This window comes from Osmerus eperlanus, chromosome 9 (assembly GCF_963692335.1).
Source record: "Osmerus eperlanus chromosome 9, fOsmEpe2.1, whole genome shotgun sequence".
Lineage (NCBI taxonomy): Eukaryota > Metazoa > Chordata > Actinopteri > Osmeriformes > Osmeridae > Osmerus > Osmerus eperlanus.
The window spans coordinates 11,872,636-11,890,433 of NC_085026.1; the positions used below are offsets into that span (position 1 = coordinate 11,872,636).

Consider the following 17,798-nt stretch of genomic DNA (forward strand, 5'->3'; position numbering starts at 1 on the left):
TGTGGGCCATGTTCCGTGTGGGCCATGTTCTGTTTGGGCCATGTTCCGTGTGGGCCATGTTCCGTGTGGGCCATGTTCCGTGTGGGCCATGTTCTGTGTGGCTTGGCAGCTGTTCCTGGACATGACCCCCCCCCCCCCCTCCTCTCTCTTCCTCACCCTCCTCCTCATTTTCCTGTTTCTCCTCCTCCTAGTCCCCATCGTACTCACCAACTGATCAATAACGCGTTGCCTCAACGTTGGTGGGTCATCACAAAGACTTCATTGTTGTTGTTGTCTGTGCGGCTGTCCATTAGCCCGCCGCGCTGCTATTTTCTCCTCTGCAGGGCCCAGATTAGTCAATGCTGAACCAAAGCATGTTATGTCAGCACAGCCTGACAGACGGACTACAGTTGCCATTTAGCTAAGAAAGCAGCTCAGAGTAATTGAAGCATCAAATTATATCTGGAGTCCTTGGTCATGTCATCACATTTAGTGTGTTTGAAGTGTGGCTAGCGGGTGAAAACAGGGCCATGGATGCTCTCTGTTTGCCTTTTTGTTGATTGTGTGATTGATGTTGACTCCAAGCTGGCTAGCCTGACTTCTATAGAGAAACACAGTAGACCCATTCAAAGTGCCGCTTGGGTGACTGTTATAAAATAACAGACCTATACTATAAAGCCCAGGCTTTTGAAGATGTTTACCTAAATATGTGTGTGTGTGTGTGTGTGTGTGTGTGTGTGTGTGTGTGTGTGAAAGCAAGTCTATAGCGATTTACAGATTTAAGCTGCATAGGTAACAACTTTCCAAGACCAGAACACACACACAAACACACACTATGGCAAGTACTCCAATGATAAAGTAGTGGTACATCTTTGACTTCTGTTTAACCACAGTGCAGCTGACACACACACACACACACACACTCACACTGTTTTGCCACAAAGCTGAATCAGTGAGCAGCTGCTGTGGGTCTGCAATGACCTGTAACTGTCAGCTGGATGAGGACAATCAGCCCGCATAGCAACCCAGCACACATGTGAAGCCAGGGGCTGTGTGGAAACCCCCTACATGGTGACAGACTTGTGGTGCTTCTCTGTACTGTACCGTTACCATGTACTGTACCTAACTGTGTCTCGCTTCCTTTTTGCCTCCCTTTCCATCCTCTTTCTGTAATGAACAGCAGTCTGTCTTCAACCAATGCATATTCTCTTTCTTCTTCCTTCAAAATGGCGTTGTTTCTGGCCTGTAGCCTGATAGGCTTCGTCTTAACTTACCTTTAATTTATTATCTGCTTGTTTGCACTGTGGGACTCTTTGAGTTGAAGGATGTCTGTACATGCTGCAGATACTGATATGATGCACACAGACCTCTGCTGCCAATGTCAAACAACAGCAGGGGCTAATTGTTGCTACGTTTGTTATGTGTCACGTACCAATCTCTCTGTCTCTCCCTCTGTCTCACACTAGATGTATTAAAGTGTTAAAGTGACCCAAAAATACACAGACAGGCCCCATATTGTTGCTCCTCAACATGTATATTACCCCATTACTTTAGTGTGTGTCACAGTCCATAATATGGAATCATGGCATCTCAGCAAACATGTATTTTTGTGTCTGCACTGACCAGTGTGTGTGTTTGGTGTTTGTGCGAGAGAGGGGGCAGGGAGGCAAGTGTGTAAAAGAGGAAATTGAGAGTGAAATGAGTCTGTCAGCATTGGGCGTGTGTGTGTGTGTATAGCACTGAGGACGCCACTACAATTGTCACTGCTGACTCATCTCAGACTGGCCTAGTGCATGTGTCCGTGCCGAGGGTTCTGATAGAGACACACACGCAGGCTGGTAAACTGCCTGGGTGGGCAGTGCTTGCCGTGGTCATTACCAAAGCACTTAATGGCTCCAGATGTGGAGGGAAGGCAGGGCCTCTCAGAGATGGCTCTGAGACTGGTGACATGAGGTGTCACCTGACTAGGGATCTGAGGATGTGATACCCCTCCCCCAGCTCTCCATGGATCCCAGTGTAGCACCGCATGAGCTCACTCATCAATCAGCAGAAGCTTGTGTGGAGTTCCTCATCTAGCTTCTTGCTCAACTCAGTTTTTGCGTCGCAGAGTTTTCCGTAAGCAACCGCTCAGGGTGATTAGAGGAGTAAACAACCTCCCACGACAAACAAGCAAGACACACCCTCGCGACCGTGCAGACAGGCACACATACACTCACAGAGGCTTGGGGGGGCGGGGGGGGGGGCAGGTGTTGTATAAGAGCAGATGTCTCATCTGAAGTAGAGAATAAAGAGGAATAACATCCAAATGCCTTTTGGCCTTGCTGAAATTGTGCTTGTTAATCTGCCCATGCTAATGAATGAGATTCACCATGGGAACAATCTGTGGGATTGCACTCAGACTACACACACACACACACACACACACACACACCGAAATGCATTACTGATAAGTATTCAAACTGCTCAGCACTGAGGGCGTGCTCTGTGCAGAGTAGTTCTACATTAGCTTGGCTTCTCTAAACCTTTGCGTTGTTGTGTATGTGTTTGTAGTGTGGGTGTCAGACTCTTTATAACAGGAGTTCATCTCAGTGGGCCGGAGGTGTGTGTGTGTGTGTATGTGTGTACAGCAGTGAGTGTACAGTTATCCCTGTATACTCTGTGTGATAAAGAGGGGACAGGAGAGGGGGTTGGAGGACCACTGATAGCATGTCCTCCCTCAGACTCCGACTGCTTCCATGAGTCTGCCTGCACAGGAACCTAGCATGGAGAGGGAGTCTAGAGTTGAGGAATTGAGATGTAATTATTGCACTGTAGTATTAGTACTTTTGTTCACCATAAATTAATATCTAGTTAATAATAAAGACGATTTAGCGTCTGCTAAATGAATACAACATCATTTTTATCATATGTCATTGGTTGACTTTGAATATTTTGTCCTACTCAAGAAGAGAGTAAAACAGAACTGCCCTTTTGAACCCCATCCCATCTCTGTCTCTGCTCCAGGTGAACTTTGTAGTGTGCCAGCTGTTTGCCCTGCTGACGGCTGTGTGGTTCCGCCTGTACCTCCACCCCAGTAAGACCAGCACCTTCGTCAGACACGTGGTGGCCACACTGCTGGGCTTCTACCTGGCTCTCTTCTGCTTCGGCTGGTGAGTCTCTCTCTTCTGTCGCTTCCTCTCCCTTCATCTTTCTCTCTCCCTCTTTCCCTTCCTTTAATCCTTCCGCTCGTTCTCTCACTCACTCTGCAGATTTCTCTTTCTTTCGCTCTTTCCTTCCCTCACTGGCCCTACATCTCTCTCTCTCTCTCTCTCTCTCTCTCTCTCTCTCTCTCTCTCTTTCCCCTATTAGCCCTCTCCAACTCTTTTAACCTAACATTTCCTTAATTTTATTGTGACCCTCATTCTCTCATCCATCCATCCATCCCTCCGTTTTCCCCCTCTCTGTCTACCTTCCCCCTGCCCCCCTGTCCCCTACTCCCCCATCTCTTCCTGTACACCCTTGGCCAAGGTAAACAGGTCGATGCATGTGTAATTGATATTTATTTACAGATTCATTGCCTGTAATAAACGTTCTGCTTTTGGCTGGCCTGCTGCCTCACAGACAGACTGGTCTGTTCTAGGGTAGCAGAGGATGGATACGTGTGTGTGCGTGCGTGTGTGAGTGAGAGACAATAAAAACGCTAGCCAGCTATTGATCTCCCTGTGTGGATATAACAGTGAAACAGGAACCCTGGGATGTGTCACTGTTCCAACACAGCTGCAAGTCTGATAGATGATATAGATTATGGACCTGGATTGTACATGGTAATATTGAGACTGCTGTGGTCAGTTGATATTGCAATGTGGTTAGAAGTGCAGACTCTTCACATCAGACATTTCAGTGTTTACATCACAAGGCTGCACACATTCATGTCTGGAATACTAAGTACCAACTAAATAAGTTGTGCCGTACAAGATCCTCGGTTCATGAAGTAGGGCCTAACACAACGACAAACACATGTCACACTCACTGGCAAGCAAACACATTTACACACACACACACATGTACACACACACACACGCGCACACACAGTGACTAGTGTTCCTCAGAGGGCACACAGCCCTGGGGGATCTCTCCAGCAGATGCTGCATTCTGTAGGGTTATTTTAGGATAGTTTGCACCCCCACCTCTCTCAAAGATATTTTCATATCATTCTTGAGAGGAGCAGTCTCTCCTGAGTTCCAGGCGTAGGTAGTTCTGGGCCTAGCTTAGGAGGCTAGAATGGCATTTTCTTAGCTGCAGGGTCAAGCCTGAGACATACATTCAAGTGTGACAGTCACATGAGCAGTCCCTTCCGTTAGCATATTCTAGACGACTAATCTGCAGGTGGCACTCCTACCAGCAAGACTAGGGCTCCTCTTGTCTCTGACGGAACCTGCTCTCTGCTTATCCTCTAACACTGTAATGGTGGAAATTCAAGCGGCACTGTGTAGATTTGAATAGTCAAGAGATGGCGGTTACAATAAATTTATTTTGCTTATACAGATCATGATTTAACAAAGTACTTTGTGATCAGTCATAACGAAGGAGGTGCTAGCCACAGGTCGTTCGCCAGAGTGATACAGAACAACCCCAAAACCCTGCCTTATATAAACTTTAGATCAAATGGTTTTTCTGAACTCTGTGATTGGTCAGCACTGCTCAGTGACAGTTAAGACAATATAACCCCCCAGGTCAAGTGACCAAAGTCTTTTGATGTCACGGCTCTTTCTCTAAATGAGGACAGTAAAGATACCCTTAATGAAACACAAACAGGACACAGGACACAATCTCCTTGGCCAAAAGGTCAGGGCTGCTAGATCAACTGAATCCATCTATCCATCTCCCTTTAGGCCACAGAACTCAAACATCCCCCAACCTCTGTGCCCCTAGCTTCTCAATCAGGCATCATAAACCAATACCATAAATACCTTAAGACCAACTGCAACATCCATTTGTTTAAACACAACCTCAGTCTATTAAAAATACATTCTTAGTAACTATATCAAAAAATGCCATTACAAACACCCCCTGCTCCTCCTCAAACACCCCCCCCCCTCTCACCGCCCTCTCCTCCTTTAACACCCCCCGCCCCTTGCTCTTCCTTAAACACCCTCCTCTGACACCCTCCGCCCCCTGCTGTCGTGTTGCTGCTAACTCGATATGAACCCCCCCCTCCCCCGGAAGGGAGTGTTGGATCATCACAGACCTCCTTCCTAGCTCACAGGCTGGTGGGTCTGATGAGGGTGTGAGACATGTCTTCTTCAAAGGAAGGGCAATACTGTCTATAGGACCAGACGTAGCAACAATAGAACCGTCTGGTAAACAGCTTCCTAACAGAATGTTCCCCGCGCCTGTAAGACCACATACAGAACTCTATTGTAGGTCGGAAATAATCATTCAGGGTTCCACCCTGCTGAAAATGAGAGAGGTTCTATCACTATAAATGTTAAGATGTTCCATCTTTCTAACTCCTCTCCCCTCTGTTGTTGTTTCTAGGTATGCCTTACACTTCCTGGTGCAGAGTGGGCTGTCCTACAGCATCATGATCTTCGCTGGCCTGGAGCACATGCACAAGTGAGTATCTACCTCCCTCTCCTCAGGTCACCATTCCTCCAGCTGGAGAGGCAGCTCTCTGTGAGGGTGCCTCATAGAGTCGGGCCGCTGCAGTGTAGAACTGGAAGGGTTAGGGTTGGAGCAGTGGTAGTAGCATGCTGCGTTGCTGCGTTTCTGCGTGCTGCGTTGCTGCGTGCTGCGTTGCTGCGTGCTGCGTTGCTGCGTGCTGCGTTGCTGCGTGCTGCGTTGCTGTGTTGGGGCTGGAGAGTGTAGACTCCTCACAGTGATGGCTTTGCCCCCCCCAAGGCTTCCATCTGTGTTCATGACTCATCAACACATGTACACTCTTAACGCATACACACTTATAAACACACACATGTACACACAGAGTTTTTCCGTATCTTCTCTTGGGGTTTAGGCTGGTTATGGATGCTGCACTGTAGGCATATGTGAAGCCCTTTGTGACTGTAATAGGGGCTGTACAACACATTTAAACCGTATCCATTTTCCATCCGTTTAATTTTTTTCTTCTTCTTTCTTTCTTTTCTTTCTTTTTTTTTTTTGACCATTCAAAGCAATACTGTGTTTGTATCAGCGGGGTAATTTTTTTGTGGTGTTCCTGGTAGACACAAGGTCAGCACATTGACTAAACTGTAGTTGAAGGAAGGTGACAGCCCTCCAAGCCATGCCAACCTTGCCACAGTGTTCAAGGGTCAGAGGTCAGTCTCGGAGTTCAGAAACAGGGAGAGGGGGGAGGGGTGCTGTGTCATAATTAGCCTGGAATGGCATTGAACCGCAGGGAGGTGGGAGGTTTATGTAACTGTGTGTGTGTGGGTATCTGTGTTTGGTTATCTGGACCAGGGGTTGAGCATCAACTCACGCTGTATGTGCTGAAATTGCAGATGGCCCTGCTTCTGTTTTCTGCTCTGTCATCCCTCTCTCCCCTCTCTCTTTGTCTTCCCCCCCTCCCCCATCCATAGAGATGAAATGGAGCAGAACAGATATGTATTTACACTGTAGCCAGCTGCTCATCCTGTCGTGGAGGGCACTTAAACAAATGAGCTTGCCATGCAATGGGGAGCAACTGGGCAAAACACAGCTCTATTTCGGGCACAGGTGTACAGTCTATGCGTGTCAGATACATGGTAAGTCAGTTGAAGGGAGGTGATGAGTGTTCCAGAGAGTGGGCCAGGCACAGCGAATCACAGGATTCTCAAACTCTCTTCCTGTTCAGAGGTTGGCTACATACCTCCTGTCAGTCATTGGCTAGGAGAGCAGGGTAATGTCCTTCTGAGTAATGTTTAACTGTCTCTCAGTGGATGAACAGGTGCCTTGAATGAATCAATGAATGTTCTAGAGAGTATGGCCTGGTCTCCAATGTAATCCAAGTGCCTCCTACTGGTGGTGGAAAACCCACGTCCACAGTCTTCAGACTGACTATTTGACCTATAGATTTTTTTCAGTCCAGACAGGGGTCAGACATATAACACAAAAACCTTTAGTTTAAAGTGAAAAATGTAAAGAAAGAAAAGAAAAGTAATTGTTTGCATAAGATACTTGATCAGAGTCCTACTTCAAACTGAAGTGTTCTACCTCTTCACAGTAGCTTCCAAACATTCCAGATCAGCCAGTCAATGGTTGATCTGCGAGTCATGGCTGTTTTGACCGGCTGTCTAAACTGATGGATTGAATCTGATGTGTGGAGGAGGGGGAGTGGTCACACCATCCCCAGCTGACACAACCAATCAGTCAATAGCTGTGTTGGACTTCATGCAGCGCCAGTGGTGCCGATAGCTCAGCTGAAGCTGAGAATGCTATTGGCTGCTTCAAGTCAGCCGAGCTGCAGGCGATGCCGGCGCTGCATGAAGTCGAACGCACCTATTGTCTCTATACCCTGCAGATCCGACTCTGCCCCTGAATCAAACGACAGAGTAGCAAGACACCAACATGGTTTTCTGAATACTGAACACTTTATCTGTGTGTGTGTGAGAGAGTCTTCTATATATAATTTATTTACATAATAATGAATACATTACATTACAATGTGTGTTTGTGTGACTGTGTCTGTGTGATGCCAAACACTCTCTAGAAGAGACAGACATAGCATGTGCGATAAGTAAGTAGATGTAGGCAGATTTAACACAGATAAGGCCATGAGATTCTGGCAGCCTTGCTATAAACTAAGCCTAAAAAACAACAATGGCAGCGTGTGCAAATGTTTGTGTTTGTATCCAGATAGGTGAAGCATAGGTCAGGATCCCTTGAGCCAGAATAAAACCTTTATTTACTCTTCTCTAGTTTCCCTGCAGTGTTTGAAGCCCACCTGGGCCTCCCCTAGGGCCAGCGGTCTGCATGCTGGCTCATCTGCAGGCCTGGCCTCCCTCAGCGGGGTGCCAGGCTCCTTGAGTCTGAGGATGCATCTGAGGCCTGCAGGCTAACTGACTGAGGACAGAAAGGAAACTAATGAATCTCCTCTTCTACAGGAAAAAAAGAATATTACAAACACAAATGACATTAGAACGACGGACTTCCCCATAGGCCTGCTTTAAATATACTCTGCTGTCACGCTCTTCATATCCTGACTGCTGCTGCTGCTGAGATTGCAAATACTGCAGGAGATTTCTGAGAGCTATAACTATGGCTTTGGCCAGAAAAGATTTCCTGGCTGGGTAGTTTGATGGTGGCCATTTAGGAAAGTCCCTTATGGTGTTGACTCCCCCAAGGTCAAACACCACCAAGTTCATGTTTCAGGTGGCCCAGGGACCGTTGGCTGGCTTTGACGTCATTAAGGGTGACGATAGGGGGTGGGGTGTGAGGATAGGGGGTGGGTGTTTGTGGAGATGCACGCTCTCTCACCGACTTTGATAACCTCCTCTGCTGTCATACTGCTGTGAGCACAAGGAGACTGAGTGGGTGTGATAAGTGATTCTCTCCCTCTCTCTCTCTCTTTCCCTCTGTGTCCCTCTCCCTATCTCTCAACTTCCTCACTCCTGTTTCGAAACTTTCCACCTCAGAATGACTAACAACGCTAGCACATTAAGTAGACAAACATGAACTCTTGCCTTGTTAAACCCTACGGGTGCTCTTGCAGTGAAGACAACATGTTAATAGGATTCTCTCTGAACTGACTGCTAATAGAGAACAATGAGCCAGTGTCCAGTGTTGGAAGGAGGGTGGTACCCTGCACCATGACTAGTGTGGGCACAATTTGCTCTGAGATGTCCATTGTAATGCTGAGCGCTCAGGGGGAAGAGACTATTGCTGCTGTAGCTCTCTCAGACCAAGCATGGCTTGGTATTACAATGAGATTCTTGTATACACACATAAGCAGTACATAGACACACACACACACACACACACACACCCGCGCACGCACACACACTCGCACACTTAAACAAAGAGCAACAGAGAAAGGCAGGCTGTGACAGTGTTGTCAGAGGGTTGTCAGAATGTGTGTGAAATGTTTGCAGATGTGTCTGTGGTCTAAGGCAGGCCTGTCAGTTGGGAGGCTGGCCAAATCATTAGCTTTGTTAAGTTGCTGAAGCCTCTTTTGGTTGCTGCTGGTCAGAGAATGCTTGTACCGTAACTACTTTCACCCTCTGTGTTCAATTTGATCCTTGAGGTCACATCCTATAACTTTTTTTTAAGTGCCGATTGAGAAAAGGAATTTTGATTTCTCTGCTGAAGGTTATTGTAATCAATCTGAACTTGGGACTGGTTTTGTTTAAGCACAGTGTCTTACTGACAGTCTGTCTTGTGTCTGAAAAAAGTCACACAATGTCCTATAGCCTCTTAGGCTTCCACAGTCCCAGCTGTAGTGGTTAGTACATTAATGCTAAGCCTTTCTAATTCAACCACTGATCTGTGTTCTTCTAACTGACAGACGACAGCAGGCTACTGCACTTCTCCTCTCCTCTCATCCTTCTCCTCTCCTCCTCCTGTCATCTCCTCCTGTCATCTCCTCCTCTCCTTGTCTCCTCTTATCCTTTCCCTTTCCTCGCCTCCTCATATCCTCTCCTCCTCCCCTTCTCCTCTCCTGCTCTCCTCCTCCTCTCCTCACATCCCTGAGTGTGAGTCTGCCTGCCTGCCAGGCCCAGTGTCTTCCCTCGCAACAGGAACAGCTTGTTACTGCTCAGGGCGGCAGAGAAGAAAGGGATAACAGTTATCTTCCAGAGCTGGCTGCTATTGGGACACACTAAGATGGACTCCGTGGTGCCATAACAGATGTGCTCTTGATGACCCACCTGACAACAAACAAGAGTTCTTTGATACCCATGAGAGCGACCACATGTGCTCAAGTCATCATGGGTCGTGAGATTCTGTCGCATTTTGTTTCAAAGTGTAAATATTGACCCTGTTTCTCCTGGTCTTTTCTCGTTCTCTCTGTTTCCCCCTTCACTCTCTCTCTCTCTCCTCCTCATAATCTCTCTATCTCTCCCTGCAGGTACTGTTTTGTGGTGGCTCTGGGTTACCTCAGCTTCTGTCAGATAACACGTGTCTATGTCTTTGACTACAGCATGTACTCTGCAGATTTCACTGGGTAAGTTCTGAGCATTCACATGGCACGGCTGGATGCTGGATATTGAATCTAACTGAAGAGGCATTGTCATAGTATTATCTGCCCACCGGGGGGGGGGGGGCAGCATTGATCAAGACTTCAGTTCCTAGTTCACTCTCCTTCAGAACGTCTGATGAACCAGACAGCAAATCAGGCTGGGGCGAAGGTGGCCAGTTGCTAGGCAACCACACTGAGAGGCCTGCACCTGCCGTCTGTGTCTCTCTCTCTCTGTCTCTCTTTCTATCTCTGTGTCTCGCTCTCTGATTTGCATCCTCTTTTCATCTTTCTCTTTTTATTTCTGTCATAGACGTTCAGAATTGTGAGTTTTTCTGTACAGAAGCACTTGTTGGAGGGTAAGTTGGCCCCACTAACAGTTCACCATGTCTCGTTCCTGTTTTCTCTCACAGACCAATGATGGTCATCACACAGAAGATCACCAGCCTGGCGTTTGAGATACACGACGGTGAGCTCAAGTTGGAGTGTGTGTGTGTGTGCACTTGTGCGTTTCATAAATCTGTGACCAGATAAGAGCACTTCCTGTTTGCCATTTGATCCAACAAGAGATTCTATCTAGGACAGAACACACACTGCACACCTTTGCTCTACCAGGCCTGCCAGGCACATACACAATCCTGTTCAACACTGTTACATCACTTTATGTTTGCTTATGTAACCAAGCTCAAGTGTCATTCAGAAACAACCCTTTTCCCTAACAATCTTTGTTGTGATGCGGTAAGCCTCAGGGCTTCTACTCCGAGCAGGTTTGACACTGCTCTTCCGGTTGAGAGAGCATGGCTAGGGTTATAACACCCTTATGTAATGGACATTATATAGAGTCTGTGACATTCTCTCCCTCCCCCACCCCCTTCTCTGCGTGCCTGTCTAGCCTATAGCATCCATAATGCAGATTCACATGGAGGAGAGGGGGAAGGAGGAGGGGGAAGGAGGAGAGGGGGAAGGAGGAGTGGAGAAGATTACTAAGCTTTAGTCTCCTTTGAAGTCTCAGTCCTCTGACTGCTTCTCGTGCCTGTGTTACAAGTCCAGATGCAGCCAAAAGGCCACACAAACTAATTAAGGATGGAGGGAGATAGGGAGGGAGGAAAGGAAGGAGGGAAAATGGGCGATGGAACTGGTGGATTAGAATAAATGAGTGAAAGAAAAAAGCGAGGGTGACCAGACTCTTTATTTTGGAGAAAAGTGTTTTTGTTTTTGCATGCGACTTGGTGGGTGTGTGTTTATATCCGTGTGTGTTTGGTGTATTAATTCTCTCATAGGGTACTGATCCCCCTCATAAAACCACCGTAATCCTCTGTCTCAGTGGACTGTCACAGTGCTAATAAAGCCATTGCTAATCCTACTGCCACTGTTACTGTGACCTACTGCTACTGTTACTGTGACCTACTGCTATTGTTACTTTTACCGCCACCAATACTGGTACTGGTACTGTTACTGACAATGTTTCTATAACTGCTACTGTAACTGCTGCTGCAACTGCTACTGTTACTGCTACTGATATGGCTATTTCTACTGTACTGCCACTGCTACTGTTACTGCTCCTGTAACTGTTATAGTTCATGCTACTTTTACTTCTACTGTTACATCTCAGCCTTTTCTCATCTTTGGTCAGTGTTCCATCGCTTACAGTTTGTCCCATCCCTGGGCCCTAGTTGTGAGCTTGAAGCTTTGGTTCTCTGTGGGCCAAAAAGGCTAACATAGTGTGTGTGATCATGCATAGTTCTGAGGTTATGTAAGAAGCCCCTCCTCCCTGGTCCCAGCTGACTGATTCAGGGAGGATCTCGTCATTGTCACAGTCCAGGGTTACAGTCAGTGACTCCTCTTAACCCCTGACCCTGCCTCTTGCCATGAAACTGACCCCTGACACCTGTTATAACTGGTTGTTAGGTACAGCCAGGAATCACGTGAGCTGGCCACCTTCATGTGGTTTGGCTCAGAGACAAAATGGGATTTCCATGTCTGACTCCCTGTTTGAGGCCTGTGTTTTGTGCAGTATGTTTGCTGGAGCGTTTGTGTTTGAGGAGATTAAGACCACTCAACCACAGATTACCACTGATAATTATTTCTCACTCATTCTGTCTTTCCCTCCCTCCCTCCCATCCTCCCACCATCCCACTCAGGTCTGGCCAAGAAGGAGGAGCAGCTGAGCTCCAGTCAGAGATACCTAGCTGTCAGGTATGTGACTCAGGTATGTTTTTACTCTCTCAGCTGGCCTAGGACCAGCTGTTATGCTGCGCTGTGATCGAGCCATGTATCTATCTGTACACCTGCACCTGGATAACCTGCAAACTATACTTTCTCCTCAGTCCCCGCAAAGCCTCTCATCTATGTTGATGCTGGTCTTATGTTCCGTGGCAGCGAGTCTTGAATTATTTTATCTAATTTAAAAAAATCCTGTTTCATGTATGCACTATTCAAAAAGCTCAATCAGGATTTTCTGAGAGATGGAGCATTGGCAGAAGCTTGAACCCATTTCATTGTTTTGTCCCTCAGTGAACGGTGTATTCTTCATATCAGTGTGATTAGATATCAGGGTTGTCTTCATATCAGTGTGATTAGATTTGATTATTCAACAACCATCCCATAAAGCCCCAGTTTGCTCACGCTGCAGTGTTGCACTGTGAAGGAATATGTACCCCCCTATTGAAGGACTCCCAGCAGTTGCCAGGCAACCACACGTCCACACTGTACCTTGTGACTAATGCAGACAGGAAGTTGTCAGAAAACAGTGAATCACACAATAGAGTGCAGGGAGGAAAGGGATTGAAACAACACTGATATGAGTTAAGTCTTGCTGATGTAACTCGATTGTTTGTTTTGTAGAAGGTTGCACTGTATTTCTGGAAGCTAACTTCAAGAATACGGAAGGAAATGCCATTAAACAGGACTTTAGACAGGACTGAATTTATGCAAGTCATCCTGGACAGGAACATCAAGCTATTGCCTGGTGCAAGAGGCTAATCTGCCCTGCCCTCATTTTCTTTTTCTAAAGTCTCACTTATGAGATCCAGCCCGTTGCACCAGACAACAGAGAAGGGTTGGTCATTGTGGGTGAGCCACTCACCAGCAGGCAGTGACGGGACGTGGAAAATTAGCAATCAGACCATGTTTTCCTGACCATGCTGCGGGGCATATCCATCAGAGTTCAGCTGGCACGGAGAGAATGCCAAGCAACCCTCCTCCAGACTCACACGAGACAGAAATCTAACAGACGCCACAAACATTTAGGAAAAAACGTCCCTTGAGCTCAAAGCATCCATCCTATTCACTTGGCATCATGATCTATGGTCTTCTGTATATCCCATATAACCACATATTAGATTAATATTTGACCATCTTATACTGCATGTCTCCAATTTTGATTTTAGTCTATTTATCATTCCAAGGGTTAACTAGAGAGGGTACAATTTCTGGGGAAATTGTAGGGTGCGCTTGCTTGCTTGCGTCAGTTGCACAGGGGTCCGTTTTTTTATGACATTTTTACAACTGATATTTGGTATATTTTATATAAAAATGCATAGGGCCTACTTATAATTTATAAAGATTACATAGATTTAAAAGCATCTTTTTTTGATGCTCAGAACTGCTCTTTTTCAGAGCTCCTATCAAATTGGGAGCCTATCAATTCGACGTGTGAGCGTATTCTTTTATTTTCTGATTGATTATTTACAACTCAAAATACAAGTGAAGTGTAGAATGAAATATGATGTCTTCTCATTTCCCCTGCAAGAGGCAGCCTCATAGCTGAATCAACGAATACATTTGGCAGACCGGTGTAAAAATGTACCCAATCTCTATGACTTAAACGTCCTTTTAAGTTTTCCCTTCTCGTGATATTGCAGGCATGTAGCCTACTCATATTGCATTCATTCATGAATAAAGAACCCCCTTTGAAGATTATTCTACGACGTTACCGGCAGTAGAAGATGGAATCGCGATTCAAACAGTACCATCTGCTAACTGAAAATATGCCCCCAAAAACGTAAATAAGCTTGACATTTATTTAGTGGAAAATCGCTCATTCATAAAAAATCTCACTGGTAGCGATCATTGTCAGTAACAACGCAAAATGCGATATAGCCCTGTGTGGAGAAGCTGCCCCGGTAAATTCTACTACAGTACAGTACTAGACTACTGCTGTGTTCGTCTTGGTAGCGATTGCGTTGGTTGAATTCGATTTAACGTTCCGTTGTACGGTTTAGGCTGAAATTAATTATTAATTTTTATTAATTATTTTCTTGAACAGATTGACAAAGTTTAGGCTGTGGCAATTAAGTTCAGGTTAGTAGTCAGATAGTTTCACCTATTGAAAGACTTGATTTAAGTAAGGGGAGTGCCGAACATGTTCTGTCGCCGTTTGACTTCCTAAACAGCTGTGTACCAGTAGATGTTTTTGTAGTGTGTCTCGCGTAGGCTACAGCATTGCAGTGAGCAACACTGGTTTGAAACCACAGGTAATGATAATGTCATCAACAAATCGTTTACTTGTAATGTAATGTCATAATAAATCCTACAACGAAAATGTATTTGTGAGGAATGTTTATTTTAACGATTGAAAACAGATGCATCATAGACCACTGTAGTATGTGTTGCCCGGGCAACAGAGGCTAATGTCATGATGCTAATGCTTCAGTGAAATAGTAGACTACCGTTTCCGAAAGTAGATGTGGGCCTACTTCCTTAATAATATCAGCTAATATTGTACATTACATTTCATAATTGTGTTTCACATCACAAAGTAAAATGAGTAAATAGTTATCACCCTGGCCTCTTTACCTGTGGCGTTTCTGCAGCTGCCTTGCAGTAAAGCTATAGTTAGCCTAGCTATCCCCCAAGTTAACAGATGCGAAACGACTGTTCTGCTACAGGTAGTCACGCGTGTTTTCGTGACGTTAGTGACGTAGTGACGTTAGTAACGTCAGTGACTGTGGCTAGCAAATTAGCCACCGTTAGCTTCACTTTTCGCCACAAAAACTTAACTTGAGCCTAAACCATGCAACGGAACGTAAATCCCAATAGAAGCAACTCAATCGCTACCAAGACTAAACTTTTGACACCTAGATTGTCTATGTAGGCCAAATATTGACTGAGTTTTAGGGGGGCGAAAATAAACAATAATAAATATATATGTGAGAGAACAAAGGTTGTGCTCTCGCCGAAGGCTTGAGCACACCCAATTATCTAACTGGCTCTTGTTTCTGTGTCTGTCTGTCTGTCTCTGTCTATCCCTCTGTCTGTGCCTCCCTCTCTCTCCACCTCTCCTGCGTGTGTATGGGGGTGTGTTTCCCTGCTGCCAGGAGGATGCCCAGTCTGCTGGAGTACCTGAGCTACAGCTGTAACTTCATGGGGATCCTGGCAGGCCCCACCTGCTCCTACAACGACTACATGGCGTTCATGGAGGGCACAGGCTACCACAGCATCACAGAGGCCAACGGCAAGGAGAACGGGAAGTACAAGATCAACCACCCCTCTCCTAAGGTACACTTGGCTAATATACTGGAGCGATGCTACTGCTGTCCCCGTAACAACCTAATGACCAATGTTACTCACAGAGTAAGTTTGATGACCGTTGACAGGTCTAGTTTTTGATTATTTTTGTATTATATTTGACAAATGTGAATATTCAGACTCTACTCTGATGGCGATATGTAGTTACTGTGGCAACCTCGGCAATGCCTCTGTTAGAGCGCCCTCTGGTGGCCACGACTTGAGCTGCAGGAGCTGGAGCAGATAAATAAATGATTTTGTACATCTTTACTTTGTCATCTCAAAGGCTCCTGGAAAAGCAATTTTGTTTACATTGACATTCTCTTGGTGGAGGAGAATGAATACTAAATGGTTTCCAATTATTGTGGCAACACCTCTGGATGGGAGATCCAGCACTCGTATCACTGCTGTATAAATAATGCAGTATATACCAATGAAAGCTTTTAATGACAGACCAGAGTGACTATTCAGTGTTTCGTGGTGCACCTCCCATGATGCTCTTATCTTTACCTCGACTAGACTGAAGAGCACGTATCTTTTCTGCTGCATGCCAATTAGCCTGTAGCCTTCACACAATAACACCAGAGAGACCAGAGAACACAACAACAAACCACGATAGCAACCTACCTGTGCGCTTTCAATGGACTAGTTCTGTGAAGGGCAACTCTGTTGGATGTGTGTATTCATCAAAAGCCAGGCCCACAACAATCTGTTGGACTGCATCGTTTGGAACTTTGAGAAGTACCTTCATGTTTATCATTATTCTGTTCATGGAAGTCTAATACATCTTTTTTTTAACCAGCCAATTATTCTTTGAATGGTGTTCTGCTGTCGTGAGCAATGCTGCAAAGTTTGTGTATCATCCACATATCTTCCACACTCTCTTACTTCTCAAGTCATCAATAATGGATGTCTGACTCCAGCAGGCTGGGTCCAGTGAGGAGCTTGTGAGAAGAGGAATCCAGGCAGCGCTAAAGATAGGGTGTGAGCTCAGAGATGTGCATGGGTTCTGCCGCAGACCCATGCTGTGTGAAAGATTCTGTCTTCAATGGCTCAACAGAACAGAAAGAGGGACTTCTGCTGTCAAAGATATTAGACGTTTTACCGGAATATTCCATCATGTTTGATCCCAATAGCTGTGTCTGCATTCTCGGTTGTCACTGCGTCTGTTGCTGGTCGATACAAACCTGAATAGATGTTTCATTGCTGCTATTGCGTACAATCCAATTGAGTGCATTAACCGTTCTTTTACTTGTCCTGGGATTAATAAAGGGAATTGAGTGGACCTTAATTGAATTATAAGATCTGAGATCCATATTGAGATCTGATTGTTGAATTGACTTCTCCCCCTTCCTCAGAGTGACGTGATCTCCAAGCTGTGCACGTGTGTAATCTCTCTGGGCGTCTACCTGTCCATCTACAAGATGGTCCCAGTGGAGCGCTCCATAGACGACAGCTTCATCTCCTCCACACCCTTCTACCAGCAGGTCATCTACCTCTACCTCTCCATGCTCTCCCTGCGGCCCAAGTACTTCTTCGTTTGGACCCTGGGTGAGTGGAATGGGCCCTGGCTGGGCACTCATGAACACCAGTGGAAACTATGCAAATACAGTATCCCTCTCTTTATTGTTTGATATTCTTTTTTTTGGAGAGTTGACATTGTTTGCGCAGTAGGTTGTGTTACACCGCCCTCTAGTGGGTGTGTTAGGAACTAGCACATTCTCTGATGTCTACAGGACCAGTCAGTCTGTACTCACTCCAACAGCATGGTGATGTTAGCATGATATGGAATGGTAATATGTAGAATGAAGGGAAGATATCTTTCTTTACAGTCGACTCAGTGGTCTTTTCTCCTTCATACAGCTGATGCCATCAACAACGCCGCAGGCTTCGGCTTCAATGGCTACACCAGACAGGGTATCCCGCGATGGGACCGCATATCAAACCTCAGAATAATGGACATTGAAGTCAGTTATTGTACTATTTTTAAATACATCAAATTTTTAAATCTGATTATTTGACAGTAAGACCAGTAACAATCTCTCCGTTTCTAATTCCAGTTTGCCACCAGTTTCAAAACGTTCCTGGACAACTGGAATATCCAAACAGCACTTTGGCTCAAAAGGTAAATAGATCAATTTGACCAGGATAAACAGCAGAGGAACCATGCTAGAGCGGTGCGGAT

General features: G+C 45.8%; 1 protein-coding gene across 1 annotated transcript in view; it reads left to right on the forward strand.

The window, feature by feature from the left end:
* The window catches only part of mboat2a (membrane bound O-acyltransferase domain containing 2a), a 35,253-nt gene that overhangs the window by 13,300 nt on the left and 4,155 nt on the right, over nt 1-17,798 (forward strand). Inside the window, exons 2-10 of the mRNA XM_062469219.1 lie at nt 2,983-3,128; nt 5,497-5,574; nt 9,998-10,093; nt 10,519-10,574; nt 12,247-12,301; nt 15,424-15,604; nt 16,972-17,164; nt 17,477-17,580; nt 17,674-17,738. Coding sequence (XP_062325203.1) covers nt 2,983-3,128; nt 5,497-5,574; nt 9,998-10,093; nt 10,519-10,574; nt 12,247-12,301; nt 15,424-15,604; nt 16,972-17,164; nt 17,477-17,580; nt 17,674-17,738 — 974 coding nt within the window. The remainder of the gene's footprint in view (nt 1-2,982; nt 3,129-5,496; nt 5,575-9,997; nt 10,094-10,518; nt 10,575-12,246; nt 12,302-15,423; nt 15,605-16,971; nt 17,165-17,476; nt 17,581-17,673; nt 17,739-17,798) is intronic.